General features: G+C 36.8%; 1 protein-coding gene across 1 annotated transcript in view; it reads right to left on the bottom strand.

Annotated features, from left to right (window-relative positions):
- Positions 1 to 15,470, bottom strand: part of byn (T-domain transcriptional activator brachyenteron) — a 28,226-nt gene that overhangs the window by 4,143 nt on the left and 8,613 nt on the right. The window contains exons 2-5 of the mRNA XM_028176055.2: positions 5,974 to 6,135; positions 3,664 to 3,784; positions 3,179 to 3,322; positions 345 to 621 (exon numbers count right to left, since the gene is read on the bottom strand). Of these exons, the coding sequence (XP_028031856.2) occupies positions 345 to 621; positions 3,179 to 3,322; positions 3,664 to 3,784; positions 5,974 to 6,134 (703 nt within the window). The 5' untranslated portion in view covers position 6,135. The remainder of the gene's footprint in view (positions 1 to 344; positions 622 to 3,178; positions 3,323 to 3,663; positions 3,785 to 5,973; positions 6,136 to 15,470) is intronic.

Raw genomic sequence — 15,470 nt, 5'->3', positions numbered from 1 at the left:
TTACAGGCACAATTATTATTTCGTTTGATTAATTATTGAATAAGTTTAAGCAGTGGTATTCATATTAATTTAATTACAATATTTTCTCACAGCTCACAGCCCACCTGTTGCCATTCAGCCCTGGTGTTAAGTGGTTACTGGAGCCCATAGACATTTACAACGCAAATGCCGCCACCCACCTTGAGATATGAGTTCTAAGGTCTCAGTATAGTTACAACGGCTGCCCCACCCTTCAAACCAAAACGCATTACTGATTCACGGCAGAAATAAGCGGGGTGGTGGTACATACCCGTGCGGGCTCACAAGAGATCCTACCACCAGTAATATAGTCTAAAGTCACTTACATTGTGAGTACTGATGTGGCGAGGAACTTTGCTGTGGATAGTGGGTTCCCACAAAATCTCTTTGATAATAGCCCTCCGGTCGTTCCTTGGCGTCGAGAAACGCTTTTGCGAATGGATTATATTTGATTTTCAGCGACGTAACTTCTTCGTTTTGATACGCTGTGACTGCGATGAACTGTGTCTCGGGAAAAGGATAGGTCATGATCCGACGAAGGTCGGTACCGACTTTTACTAGGTGAACTCGCGGCTCGTATTTGTGCAAGCTGTTCAGCATTATCTGTCAAAGGTGAATATTATTGAATTAGTATAAAATTTGTAATATGTGTGTAATATATGTTCGGCTTGAATGGTGGGGCAGCCGTTGTAACTATACTGAGACCTTAGAACTTATATCTCAAGGTGGGTGGCGCATTTACGTTGTAGATGTCTATGGGCTCCAGTAACCAATTAACACCAGGTGGACTGTGAGCTCGTCCACCGATATAAGCAATAAAAAAAAATTGTATTGACAGATCGGTCGACTCGGTTGACGTTCAGTAGCGAAGTTTTGAGTTTAATTTCGAGTGAGCTTGTGCGATATCGTACACCTTAGGACCGACCCTACATTGACTGCTTCGGATCGGCACGAGTAATCGCCACAAGACGGGCATCCGGCGTCTTATAAGATTTTCAAGAAATCTCGAAAGATTAATAAACCCGTCCAACCCGGGTTGACGTTTTTTAACGAAACTTAATGTTTGTAGTTTTATAAATGCCTTAATTGGAACAACAAAACATTAGAAATTTTAAAAGTACTGCGTTGTTTTGGTGATAGAGCTTATCGTGAGCTCACTCAGGCAGATAGCATCGGTTTGAATATTTCTACGACGAAATGGTCATGCGTTCCGACTTAAAGGGTGGGATTTCGTATTTCTTCACTGCCTAGAACGATTGGCAGAGCTCTCGACCTTCATGACGCGAAGCAGTTGCCGGAGTACATAGACCTAATTACACATTGTAAAGTACATACTTTTTTGCGAATTTGAATTTTATTATATTCCTTTTTTTATTGCTAGATGGGGGGACGAGCTCAAAGCCCACCTGGTGTTAAGTGGTTACTGGAGCCCATAGACATCTACGCCGTAAATGCGCCACCCACCTTGTGTTATAAGTTCTAAGATCTCAAGTAGGTATAGTTACAATGGCTGCCCCACCCTTCAAACCGAAACGTATTACTGCTTCACGGCAGAAATAGGCAGGGCGGTGGTACCCGCGCGGACTCACAAGAGGTCCTACCTCCAGTAAAACCACCATGTTATTCCTTCGTCGCGGGAATTACGAGTATTCGTGTTTTGAACGCCGACGCCATCGCATCGCTCAACACAAATACACCCGGCGCTTTATCCGTTAAGCAACGACGACTTCAGCCGATACAATTATATTCGTGATACAATATAATTGAGCCTTCAATCTTAAGCTTTTATGAGTTTCTATGGATGTCTACGGGCTTCGCTAATCACTTAATACGAAGTAGAAAATAAGTTCGTTGGGCTGTTTAGACTTAACAAAAACACAAACTACGGTTCCAATTGGAATACGGCCAATAAATTGGAAGGACAAACATAGCAATAATCGAATTAAACTTTATTGTTTCCTTTTTTAATGTCATAATTTGTGTGAGCAATAACAGTATTAGCATGCTGTCTAGGGGCAGTAACTTATACATTAAATATGTGTAATGTAAACATAGCGCAGAGACAATAATTATTACAAATGATAGTGCGTACGGGCACCCGCTAAACAGTTGGTAAGCTACAGATTTCACACCGAGACGCCAACATATGGATCTGGATGTATCTGATGTTTGCCTTTGTATTCATTCGCACCACATTGAAGCGTGAGAACTGGCTTCCATAAAGTAGCGGTAGCACGAAACTGTAGCACTCTAACACCTACAACAGCTTTCCATTACAAAAAAACACATTAATTCTCGTCTAGTTCTTTGAATTCGTTAATTATGCTCTATCAGGATGCTTCATTACATTCGTATTAATGACTAACGAATATTTTGTTCGTCACAGAGAAGACAGCAGTGCAGGTCGCTTCTAGATGTGTCAATTATGGAAAAAAAAATCTGATTAAAAAATATTTTAAACGGAAAATAGTTTAAATATAGCGAACGCTAAATTTACTGAGGTGTATAATTGAAGAAAGCCGGAGAATCTATGAGTAGATTCGAAGACATTTGGAGCTTGATTGATCTAAAACAATTTTTAAAAGCTAGAAGAAAAAAATGTTGCCGTAGATTCCTCATAAAAATTTACGCAGGCATTTCAAGAAAACAACTTTTGCATATTTTTTCCTCTCAGACTGATGTTTCATGATCCCATTTGGCAAACAAAACACAGGGAACCACTTCCATGCATCTGAAGGACAATCCTTTGGCGCATAGCGCGAACAAGACAAGCTTCGGAAAAGTTGGAGGATCTTGTTCGCATTTGCACACAATCCGGAACTCGCAACGTGTAATTTATTTTCCCAAAACGAGTTCATAAAACGCAACATTTCTTTCCATATATCATTATATGCACATTACTAAACAGCAAATATAACATGTCAGTAACATGCACCATTAAAATTTGAATCTTAATCGAGTTAGCGAATCGATATATTTTTTATGTTTGATTTTAACACGATGCTCTTTCTCGATCATAAAGGTGGTCATTTGTGATCATGAACTATGTACGTATCCAAACTTTACCATAATCTTCACTGTATGTAGCCACTGAATTTTTTTATTAAAGCCTTTAAGTACCATGTATTTAGTATTATTTTTACATATCAGTACTATTTACCTGTCCGTTGCCGTTCGTTTTGTTTGTAAGTTTGACTTTAGCGAATGAAATTGGCTCTTTCATCCAATGGGCTCCGAAGTTTGGACTCTCGGGATGGATGTAGATCGCGTTCGAAGGTGGAACTTCTGCTTTTCCCCCAGGAACCTGCGTTAAATTGATTGCTAAAAACTAAATATTTACGATGGCACTGACGACAGTCACATATATAACTAGGTACTTATATACAAAAAAAAGAAGTTAAATGATTTCAAAAATATAGAGTTTAATAAAAACTAATAGTTTAATAAATACTTATAATAATTGTTTAATAAATAGAGTTTAATAAATACTAATTACGTATACGAGATTAAAATTAAACTTTTGTCGGTAAAACTTAATTATAAGAATTAAGAAATACCTCTACCATATTAAGTGATTGATTTATAAAAGATTAGAAGTCTTCTTACGATAATATAATAGATAAGGATAGAAAAATTAAGTCTTACCCATTCGCCGTTCACGTATTTCCATCGATGCGAATCAACTTGTACAAATTCCAGTAAAACAGTATACATTGCTGTTGGATCTAGGCCACTAGCGGTTACTTTTACGACGGGAAACATTCGTCTAGAATAAAACATAGGTATTTGAGATAGACCTACATATATCGTACATTATGGCATTTTACACCTTTATGACACAACTAGCATAAGCTATGTAACTCTATAAGTTTATTGTTGTTGTCTTTACGGATTCATTCACAAATGTAGAAGTTAGCTTAGTTCAAAGGCCAATTTTGGAGCCCGTTAAAGTAATGACTGCTGTAATTTAAATAGAATCCACAAAAGTTCGAATTGCACACGCGTATTGCGTATTGTCGGTAGCGGTATGAAGGATGGGATAGTAATTACACAATGCAATTGAGATTTCGGCCTTATATCGCAAAGTGAGTGAGGCAGCCACATTGTGTCTTTTTTTCCCTAACTTTTCACTGGTAGCCTAAGAGGCTCTATAACAGCTACGTTTGACGCCTTCAGCTCTAACACTAGGAGCAAGCTTAGGGACCCAGGTAACCGTACTCGTCGAACTCAATAAAGAGTTCGACGTGCAACCTAACCCATGAATCAGCTCGCTGAGTTTCTCGCCGGATCTTCTCAGCGGGTCGCGATTTCGATCCGGTAGTAGATTCATTCGCGAAGCAGCTACTCTTGAGCTGTTAGGTCTCATTCGGAGGCGCTCGGGCAGCTGTTAGCAAGTCCCACCCCTTTTAGCTGAGCCTTTGCTCGCCCACCTGTCCTGGTGAAACTGGAAAGGCCTCCGGGCCACCAGTGATCCTTCAATAATAATAAAAAAACCAGCTACGCCCGGACGGGTAGGTGAGGTCACGAGTTCAACCTGAGAGCATTTGCTAACACTAGCATTAGCAAGAGCAGTGCTTCGCAGAATCTACCACCGGATTGGAATCGCGACCCATTGAGAAAATCCGGCGAGAAACTCAGTGAGCTGTATCTAGGGGGTATGCGCTCAAAATACCATAACATAAAATTGGCTTACTATTTTTACATTTCCTCTGGTATGCAATCCGAAGCGCAAAAACGTTCATAGAATATTTAATTTTATTGAAACACAGTCTCAAAACAAAAACATCCCGTAAAACGGAGTTCGCTCATAGCGTACCTACCGGCCGGTATCACTTAGCCACTCCACGTTAATGAGTAAGACCTACTGCGTTAATAACTGAAAACTAGCTGCCTGCCGACGAATGTTTAGCACTAGCGAAACTGTCCATGTTCGTGTACATTCATTGATCTTGTGCTACAGTTAACTGTTACTTGAAATACATTTCTAGTATAACCCTTAGATAACTATCTAAATCAGAGCGCTCTTACAAGTCGATTAACTTTCTCGAAAATCACGCTGATGTGGATTTATGGGTGATTCCTTTGTCTTGGCCCAATTTCCAAACTATAATGTTGATATCTATAAGACACTAGAATCACAATTTGATAGAAATCATTGATGCCTACGGGTGACCATTTACCTTTTTAACTGCTCAACAACTTAACCGATAGGTTTTGAGCTGGTTTTAGCTTTAAAAGGCCATTCTTACTCTTTTTTATTAATAAGAAATAGCATCAGATGTCCGTTTCGATTTTTGCATCATAAAATCAAAACAATAGGGATAATTAGTAAGTTTTATGACTCGTCATAGTACAAGTGACGGCAGACGGTCGTAAACAATTTTGTAATGAGAAGAACCTTGTTTCTTCCGTTTAATTCTGTTTACTACCAACTTATAGATATTTTGTAGCTCTTCCTAACAAAGCCTCGAATATTATTAGCCATTACAGAGGATTTCTTTAAGTGTAGCTCGTAACATTTTTATGTTTTATTATGAGGAATTAAACAATGCTATACGTTTAAAGGTCATGTCTTTGTTTTGATACAAATCAGATAAAAATAAATATAAGAGTCAAAAAATGTATTTTCCCATAAAAACATAAAATAAATTTATTTATAATAATACTTTATTTTACCAAATTAATACCAAACGAAACGCAACAAAGTTCCTCTTATCCTAAAATTTTGATAAAATAAATTTTTTTCGAATCAAGTCACGATTAAATTTAAAAGTACTAAGAATAAAAATGAGTAAATTAGTACAAATTCAAAAATAATCTATTTCAAACGCTTACCACATAAATTACACAAGAATTTGAAAATAATTATTTTCTAAACGATGTTGCGGAGTACAAATTCTTATATTATTATACATATGATTATGTATGAGAAAGTATTCTAGTTCGACGTCTTACCTTCCATTTTTAGTAACGATCATCTCATTTGTTAGGGTCTGAAAGCGAACCCATAGTTCCCGGTCGTCGAGTGCCACGGAAACCTCACGTTCACGACCGCTTCGAGAACCTCCGCCGCCGACGGTCGGCTCCACCGCGCTTAGAATGTGCGATGCAGCCATCCTATAACGAAAAAGTACTTTTTTTATAGCTTATATGGGTGAAGGAACTGACGGCCCACCTAATGCTAAGGCTATCGGAGCCCATAGACAATTACATCGTAAATGTCGTCATCCACCTCGAGACATGAGTTCAAAGATCTCAGTTTTTACAGTACAACGGCTGCCCCACCCTTCAAACGCATTACTGCTTCACGGCAGAAATAAGCAGGATGTTATTACCTACCCGTGCGGACTCACAAGACGTCCAACCACCAGTAGAAGCCACTTATTGCACTCGTCCAGAAATCCGGTAAATAAAATTCCTTCCAGCTTCCTCGAACTGCATCACGGCTTGTTCAGCAACAACATTCTTAGCACATTTCCCTGGCTAATTTATTTATATGTAGTATTGTATAGAATTTTAGTAATAAACCATAAAGGAAGTTATTCCAATATGATTCATACTTTTCACCTCATGTGGGCGGCGACATCCTTGTCATTTTTATGTAGTGCAATTTTATTCACATAAAGGTATGAGACATCGTGGGTGTGTTAATATCACGCAGGCAGGGACTGATTTACTAAGAAAATATATATATTTTTTTTTTATTGCTTAGATGGATGGACGAGCTCACAGCCCACCTGGTGTTAAGTGATTACTGGAGTCCATAGACATTTACAACGTAAATGCGCCATCCACTTCGAGATATAAGTTCTAAGATCTCAGTATAGTTACAAAGGCTACCCCACCCTTCGAACCGAAACGCATTACTGCTTCACAGCGGAAATAGGCGGGGTGGTGGTACCTACCCGTGCGGACTCCCAAGAGGTCCTACCACCAGTGATTACGCAAATTATAATTTTTGCGGGTTTGATTTTTATTACACGATGTTATTCCTTCACCGTGGAAGTCAATCGTGAACATTTGTTGAGTACGTATTTCATTAGAAAAATTGGTACCCGCCTGCGGAATTCGAACACCGGTGCATCACTACATTTACTTACCGTAAGCACCCGAATGACTTCAATTTGAGCGAAATTTATAAATTTGCGTAAATATTGGTGGTAGGGTGTATTGTCAGCCTGCTAAGGTATGTACTGCTATGTTGCCTGTGTATACCGCAAAGTTTCAAACAAACATATTAGAGTTTGAAGATTGAGGTAACCGTATAAAATACAATAATTCGACCTCATGTCTCAAGGTCGATAATGGCGTACCTGTTATAATATTTATGGACTCCGGTAGCTACATAACACCAGGTGGGCTGGACCATATAAGAAGATACTTTTAAATAAATAAAAAAGTACTATTGTGTCAAGTTCTACATCAATCATTAGTGTCTTGTTCTTTTACTTCTGACAAATCACGCTTCGCCATGGCGGATTGCTTGAAAGGCACATGTTTGTGGAAACCACTCAGCGAGTGTAACTATCGTTAGGTGATTGTCCAATGACAGAAATCCTCCCGGCAGTGTCAGCGATAACAATATAAATTTAAACAATAATAATTTGGGACTACAATAATGTCCACGGTAGCGCGGTCTCCGTCAATGTTCCTTCGGAGTTGTCCGATTGCGCTGAACTTATTTTAAGTGAAATAGATGTTTTTTCTAACTGTCTCACTACTTACAGGAAAAATCTGTCGCGGATCATCTCCCAATTAAATTAATCTTAAGCAAGCAATGAATGAAATGTAATCAAATCTTAGCTGTATATATTTTTTTATTTTTGATTTTAATGCGCTGTCGATTGCACCTATAATTGAGGTGACATCTGCCATGAACTTTTGTCAATTTGTCAATGTTTTGTATTGATGATCACTTTGTTGGTGCAAATTAATTAATAAATAATAAATAAATAAATAAATAAACAAAAAAGGCTGTTTCGGAGCTTATCAATATTTTTTTCTATGTGAGGTTCGCGAACTTCTATATTAATATACTTACTACTACTATTACTTTTATGTACCAACTGACTGAATTTTTTTTGTTTTTTTTTCTCCTACCTATACTAGTAGCCTTGAGAGGCTATGTCAGCGTAACCCTAACGGGTAAGTGAGCTCTCGGGGCTCAAACCTGGAGGCGTGGCTAACACTAGCCCTAGCAAGAGCCGTGCTTCGCAGAATCTACCACCGGATCGGAAACGCGACTCACTGAGAAGATCCGGCGAGACACTCAGTGAGTCACCACCGGATCGGAATCGTGACCTACTGAGAAAAAACGGCGAGAAACTTCGTGGGTTTCGTTTTAAGCCTTATTGGTATGAATCTTTGTTTAGAACTCATTCAACATTTACAATGCCACTTCCAATTATAATATTGACATAAACTTTAATGATACTGCTTTTATGACTGGATAACATATTAAATTAAAATTCAAAATACTTAAATTATATTCATTCTGAATATTGTGCGCAGTGCGCATAAGTTCTTGGACTCCAACATAAACGCCGCTATATTATACCTACACCGGTTTTGTTATTGTACATAATTTTACTATATGTTTGTCCCTATTACAGTTAATTAAATTTACTCATTTTAGCATTTGGCTCGTCTAACTTAATACAGTGTGTTTAACCTTTACAACTAACGGCTTAATGATTTGTAGTATTAGGATTAAAAAAGTACTAAAGTAACATTCAGCTAAAGAGAAAAACCAGTGGTTTTTACTATTAACTTCAAAATTACAATAAACAAATACAAAATAAACACGAACTGCCATATGTCTCAAATTGGGTAATATGAGGTTAGGTGTGGATTTTTTCGTTTTACCTTGTAGAGTAGGTCTAGAATAACACCACAGACCTAGTGAAATTGGTCTAGAATAACACACTCTATCCCGTGGATGTCAAAAAGGCCGTAAAGGAATTCATCGGAAAGCGTTCTTTTTTATGTTTGAGGGATTACTGTTGGCCCGGAGGCCTTTCTAGTTTCACCAGGACAGGTGGGCGAGCAAGGGCTTAGCCAGGAGGGGTGGGATTTGCTAACAGCTGCTCGAGCGCCTCCTAAGGAGACCTAACAACTCAAGAGCAGCCGCTTCGTGCGTGAATCTACTACCGGGTCGAAATTGCGACCCGCTGAGAAGATCCGGTGAGAAACGCAGCGGAGCGGGCTAATGCTTAGGTTAGGTTACACGTCGAACTAACTATGTACTATGTACAGTGGTTTTTACGGATGTTCCGTTATAACTACTGAACCGTGCATCTGACTGATTTAAAACATGGCATCCATGTGGAAAATACATGTACTTAGTGGATAGGCTAATTTTTATATGCGTGTTGAACTCCCTAAACCAGTTGCGGGGGCGTTAATGATGAGAATCCTTGTGGGGGTGAGAAATAATAATGTTAATTTTAAATGCCCAGCGATAGGGACGGGTACAGCTAGTATTATATATAATGACTAATGTTAATATTCGAAACTTGTATAGGCATATGCAAGCTTATCTTGAAAATGTTGTAAACGAGATTCAGGCAGGTAAATATGTGTTCTGTGATGGCTACCCGCCACCGATATACCCACTATTCTGATGCAGTTAAGATTTGAAGCATTTCTACGTCTCCAGTTGAGCGGTAGCATTTGGGATATCGACGAGCTAACCTCTAAACGCCATTTAGATGTTATGTTCGTTTGCCTATATTTTGGCTCTGCTGATGGGTCGTAGATCGTTGGTTCGATTCGGGAAAACGTTAGCGTGATGAGCAAGGACGTCTTAAACTAGGATGGGGCCCTTGGGCACACAAGAGTTTGAGGCCCTTTTGTAAAGTAAAAAAGCGAATTATAATAACATTTATTTACTGAGTATGACCATTTATTATAGGTAATCAAATACAGTATGATATAATATGTCATTAATGATATTAGAATGCTGCTGGTTTTTTGGTTACGATTTCGATAATGGTTTCTTTTGGGATGTCTGTTGAGCAAAACCTTCTATTATAGGCATAGTATATGCCTTGTAAATACCTTCTGATTACTGATTTGTGAAAAAAGTGTAATGTGCCCGACAAAAATGTTTTGAGAATAAACGTGTGGGAGAAATTGTCGGTCTTTCGGGGCCCCCTGAGAATGGGGGCCCTGGGCACGGGCCCCGTGTGCCCTTATGGTAAAGACGGTATTGGTGATGAGCAGGTGCGTTTGTTCTTCGCCTGGGAGTTTAATTTACATTTGTGTTACACAGTTGACTGTACATTTTAAACTTACAGTATCTTAATCAGTCTTTGGTTTTAATACATCCTGTCTACAGGTTTCTACAGGGTTCTAACCCTAGTTTGGGACCACATGACCATGTGCGACTTGTCCTCGGTTATTATTTTTATTATTAGTAATATCTAAACTATAATAAAAACAATAATAAATATCTATGGTAAACAAAATGTGCTCAATGGTCGGCAATGGCCTTTAGATGTTTTTGTGAGTATTTCCTATTACAAAAGGATTATCTGGTACCGAGCCAGTGGGTATATTTGCTCGGGGACCATCCGTTCAAATATTCTTCAATTTGCATAACAATATGAAGTACTTTTTGTAAATAATTGTAAGCCTCATTTATGAGTTTCCTCGTGGCCGGTAGATGTCGCTACGTGTCCCAGTTCGTAAAGTTAAGATGGGCTGATATAATTATGTTCTAATATACATAATAATATGTATCTTTAACTTTAATAGCCTCCACGATTTTTTTCAAGAACTTATAGTAAGTAAGTATTTTGAGAACAAAGTGTTTTCAGTTTCAAACGTATTATAGGGGCGAATTAATATCTACCGTTCAATCAGTATTTAAGAAAGGGCATGGGTGCGGCTAATTAGGACAAAATGTATTAAAATGGTGTTGTCGGATTCTTATAAACAATCCTTTAAACTTACCTAAAAATCTATTTATTTCTAAAATCAGATCAATTACAAAAAAAATATCTAAATACAAAGTTTTATTTTTATTAAAATACCTAACGGCTTAATACTGTAATGCCAACCTTCAAATATATCATAACCCCATCTATAAAAATTATGATAGCTGATGGCTGGATGAAATTATAATGGCGTTAAATGTAGAGTGTAATTTAATTGATTGAGTATTTCAGCACACCTTCCTGTGATCGTTTGGCGTTTTCCTACATAAATCAATCATATTTTTCTGATCGCATGGCGAGGCACAAGCTGGTGTTGTAGTTACGACCTAATTTTGTCGCGAAGCAACCATGAGTTCCAGTTTAATGGATCATACAGCTCCAATATAATAAAATTGACACTCCAGTGTCTCATGTCTATAGGCTCCGGTAACGAATATATATAATATATAGTACGTCAATAAATAGTTCATCGATCTACCTATATATTAAAAAAAATTGGAAAAAAAAAGAAAATGTTTCTATGATATATATAAATATACCTATGTACTTATGTACGTACTCGCACGTGTGAGTAACCTGTCCTGTGTTAACTACCGCAAATCAATCATGCATTACTGGCTTTTTTTATTGCTTAGACGGGTGGACGAGCTTACAGCTTACCTGCTGTTAATTGGTTACTGGAGCCCACAGGCATCTACGACGTAAATGCGCCACCCACCTTGAGATAAGTTCTAAGATCTCAAGTATAGTTATATGAAGGGTAGAACAGCGATTTAAAATAATAACTTGAGACTAAAACCTCATGACGCACGTGCATTATCAAATATCATTCTAAAATCCTTCAATTCATTTCACTAATTCCATGGTCACTGGTCAAACGAACTAAATTATAAGCACTTAATTTAACCGCACTATTAACAGTCGCCGTAGATCGGGAGATTCGGTCACGCCCAATAACTTAAGCCCGGCCTACAAATAAAATACCTTGCTGAAGCTAAATCTAATATATGTATTAAAGAGAGAGAGAGAGTAAGAGAGTATTATTCTACGATAAACAAAATTATTATTATGAGTATATAAATGAAGTAAGATGACAAAAATATAAATTATTAATATTAAATGAAGTAAGATGATAATTGCGTGACAGTCATACAATTTTAATATCTGACAAAGTCTGACATGAAAATTGTTATTCTGACACACGACATTTGTACAGCTACAACACATTCCTACTGTGGAGACAAGTTGCTATTACTTCATTTCGTGTCCGAGATATGTAAGGATAAGATGGGGATGATAAATTCTGGGGATTATGATAAATCATTAATTGTAAGGCGTAATATTCAATACCTACTTTATTTTATTTTAACGAATAAAACATTATGTAATCAAACATAACAAAACAAATTAGATTATTGGATAGAAATTGTAAATTGAAAAATTTTGAACACGAAATTAGTTAGTTAGTAATCCTCCCATTTTTGATAAATTATTAATTATAAGATATATATAATATTCAATATCTTGATTATTCTATTTCTACGAATAAAAAAGAACACAATCAAACATAACAAAACAAATTAAAGTATTGGATAGAAATTGTAAATTGCTAATTTTTGAACACAAAATTTATGATACAAATTTAACATTCTTTTTTACTTTATAATAGGTATTTTATTTCGATGTACATAAATGTACCTACTCTCTGTTTGTCATGTCGACTTGCGAAAATCTATAAAGCGGCACATAATGTTAACAAACATTTTTCGTGGCAATGAGTAACGTTTTTTTTAAATTCATTTCTCAACTTATTTTATCGTCGCTCAAACGTTACGAAATAAATGTGTGCTGTTCAAACGGAAAATATCACGAAATCCTACAGCGATGGCAAATAAGCCGGATATTTTTATTGTATAGTTTGGCTCCGGCACGATCTTCTCGTGCACTGTTTATTGTACCCATTATCGCTGACTACGTCGGTTCAACGTCCCACCGCACCTTCCAACATCCTCAAATTTTGACAAAATCTTAAAGCCCTGACTAAAATTAGATGTAGATTACACACAATATCGAATTCGAATTTTTAGGAGAACTCTAGCGTGTGTCTCAGGTAAGCTCCATTAGAATTGATATGCGTTATGTCAACGAGATTCGTCTGATGTGTAAATTATTACACGGTGAAGGAATAACATCGGGTAATAAAAATCAAACCCGCAAAATTATAATATGCGTAATTACTGGGGGTAGGACCTCTTGTGAGTCCGCACGGGTAGTAGCACCACACCGCCTATTTCTGCCGTGAAGCAGTAATGCGATTCGGTTTGAAGGGTGGGGCAGCTGTTGTAAATATACGGAGACCTTAGAACTTAGATCTCAAGATGGGTGGTGAATTTACATTGTAGATGTCTATGGGCTCCAGTAACCAATTAACATCAGGTGGGCAGTGAACTCGTCCACCCATCCAAGCAATAAAAAGAAATAAAAAATTGGTTTTCCCAGTCAAGGCTAGTTTAAGTTTAATTACAAATCTCATGATAAGATAAAACTATATAGTTTAGTTTAGTTGGTAATACAAAGAATTATTTACAAGGCAAAACATTTTTATTTTCTGAATAACAATTTTAACAAAAAATAAACCAAAAGACAAAGCAGGTGTACAATGCTGTGTTTTGTTTTCGACAGTCTTCTAAATAACATAGCGCTTCATAATAAAAGAGCTTTAGCTAGACAAAAAGCGTTCTAACTTTAAACTGGCTTTTATTGTAGATTATACAAATAAACAAATGCGTTTTTATCCATCATAGATTTTTATGTTGCTTAATTCTAAGTATATTCAAACATATTCCAACAACACGGTCAATCTGAATTTGCTTTAATTTTAAATATGTTTTAGAACAATCATATCATTTTGTCGTTTACTAATCCATTATTAGATAAAATAAGTATTTCAATCACCTAGTTTAATACTACGCGGTCATCTACTAGAACATCACTATTTTGTCATGTGATGAGTGCACATGCATTATTTAACAATAAGGGATTACCTAGGTGATAAAAAATTTGAGTTTTGTGTTTAAAAATGAACTTCCTAGGCGTTCCCATGTAAATGAAAAATGGAGGAAACGAATCTAATTCACAAAGATAAAAAAAAAAAAAACAAAAAAAACGATATCTAAAAAATAAACAAAAAAATACCAACTTTATGAACAATCATTATTGAGTTAAATATTAAAAAAGATAAATATGCACCCACATAACATTCAATATAACATATAAATAAATGGTTACTATGTTGCGAGTTAAAAAACGGTAAGTATCTTAATAAAACCGAATTATTCATATTAATTTATTTAAGTAAGCCCGGATAGAAAGCGCACTTTCTTCCTTAAAAGTATGTTTGATGTAAGTGTGATTAATATATCGTAAGATTTAAAATACTTTGTAAATAAGAATTATTTCCGTGCAGAATTCAATGTAAAATTTAACTGTTATTCTATTCTATTAAGATACCAAAAATAGTATGGTATAATAAATAAATATATTCCAATAAAAATAAAATGATCTAAATCTTAAGAACTTTGGTTAAGTTCATATTTCTATTATTCATATTATTGAAAATGTAAGATATACATACAATGGCATTGTTTTTCAAATATGATTTTACACATTTGTTTTCATTGAAGAAAGACATCAACGCACTTACACTTAACCGACCCCTAGGCATTTATTTCAGAGTAACAAAGTATGTATCCGATTTTCTAAGCATGAATTTCTTAATAGTAATAGTAAAATAAATTTTATTCTTCATGTAAACAGTTATTTGTATTACCATCGTAGACCGATGAGCATACGGTGAACCTGTGAATGGTCGGCATAAACAACAGTAGAGACACAGTAAAGCCTCTATCTGTCACTTAGGAAATATATTCGTATTATTTAACGTAATGCAGACGTCAGGTCAGATCAGTTTACGGTCTAGTGCTGACAAAAGTTAGTTTTTCATGTCTGACCCAGGTGACGGGGCAACGCAAAGCCGATATCGCTCGGAACATATCTTTTCGGATCCCCCGGATTCACTATCAGTGGTTTTAGGCTCTTCAAGCACCGGTCACCGTCCTCCTCATACTCTTCGTCGTAATCGACGGACTCGACAAGCTAACTAACCCATAGACATAACCTACTGAGTTTCTCGCAGCATCTTCTCAGTGGGACGCGATTCCGATCCGGTGGTTGATTCTGGGAATCACTGCTCTTGCTCGTGAACTCCCCTACCCGTTTGCACATAGCTAGAATATACCCTTAGACTACCAACGAATAAATATGAGGAAAAAGTTAAAATGCTACCAATTGTACATTTTTTTTATTGCTTAGATTGGAGGACGAGCTCACAGCTCACCTGGTGTTAAGTGATTACTGGAGCGCATAGACCTCTACAACGTAAATGTGCCACCCACCTTGAAATATAAGTTCTAAGGTCTCAAGTATAGTTACAACGACTGCCCCACCCTTCAA

This window comes from Bombyx mandarina, chromosome 22 (assembly GCF_030267445.1).
Source record: "Bombyx mandarina strain Sakado chromosome 22, ASM3026744v2".
NCBI lineage: Eukaryota > Metazoa > Arthropoda > Insecta > Lepidoptera > Bombycidae > Bombyx > Bombyx mandarina.
Note: the sequence above shows the minus strand (reverse complement) of the source record. Positions and strands in the feature narration are given on the sequence as shown.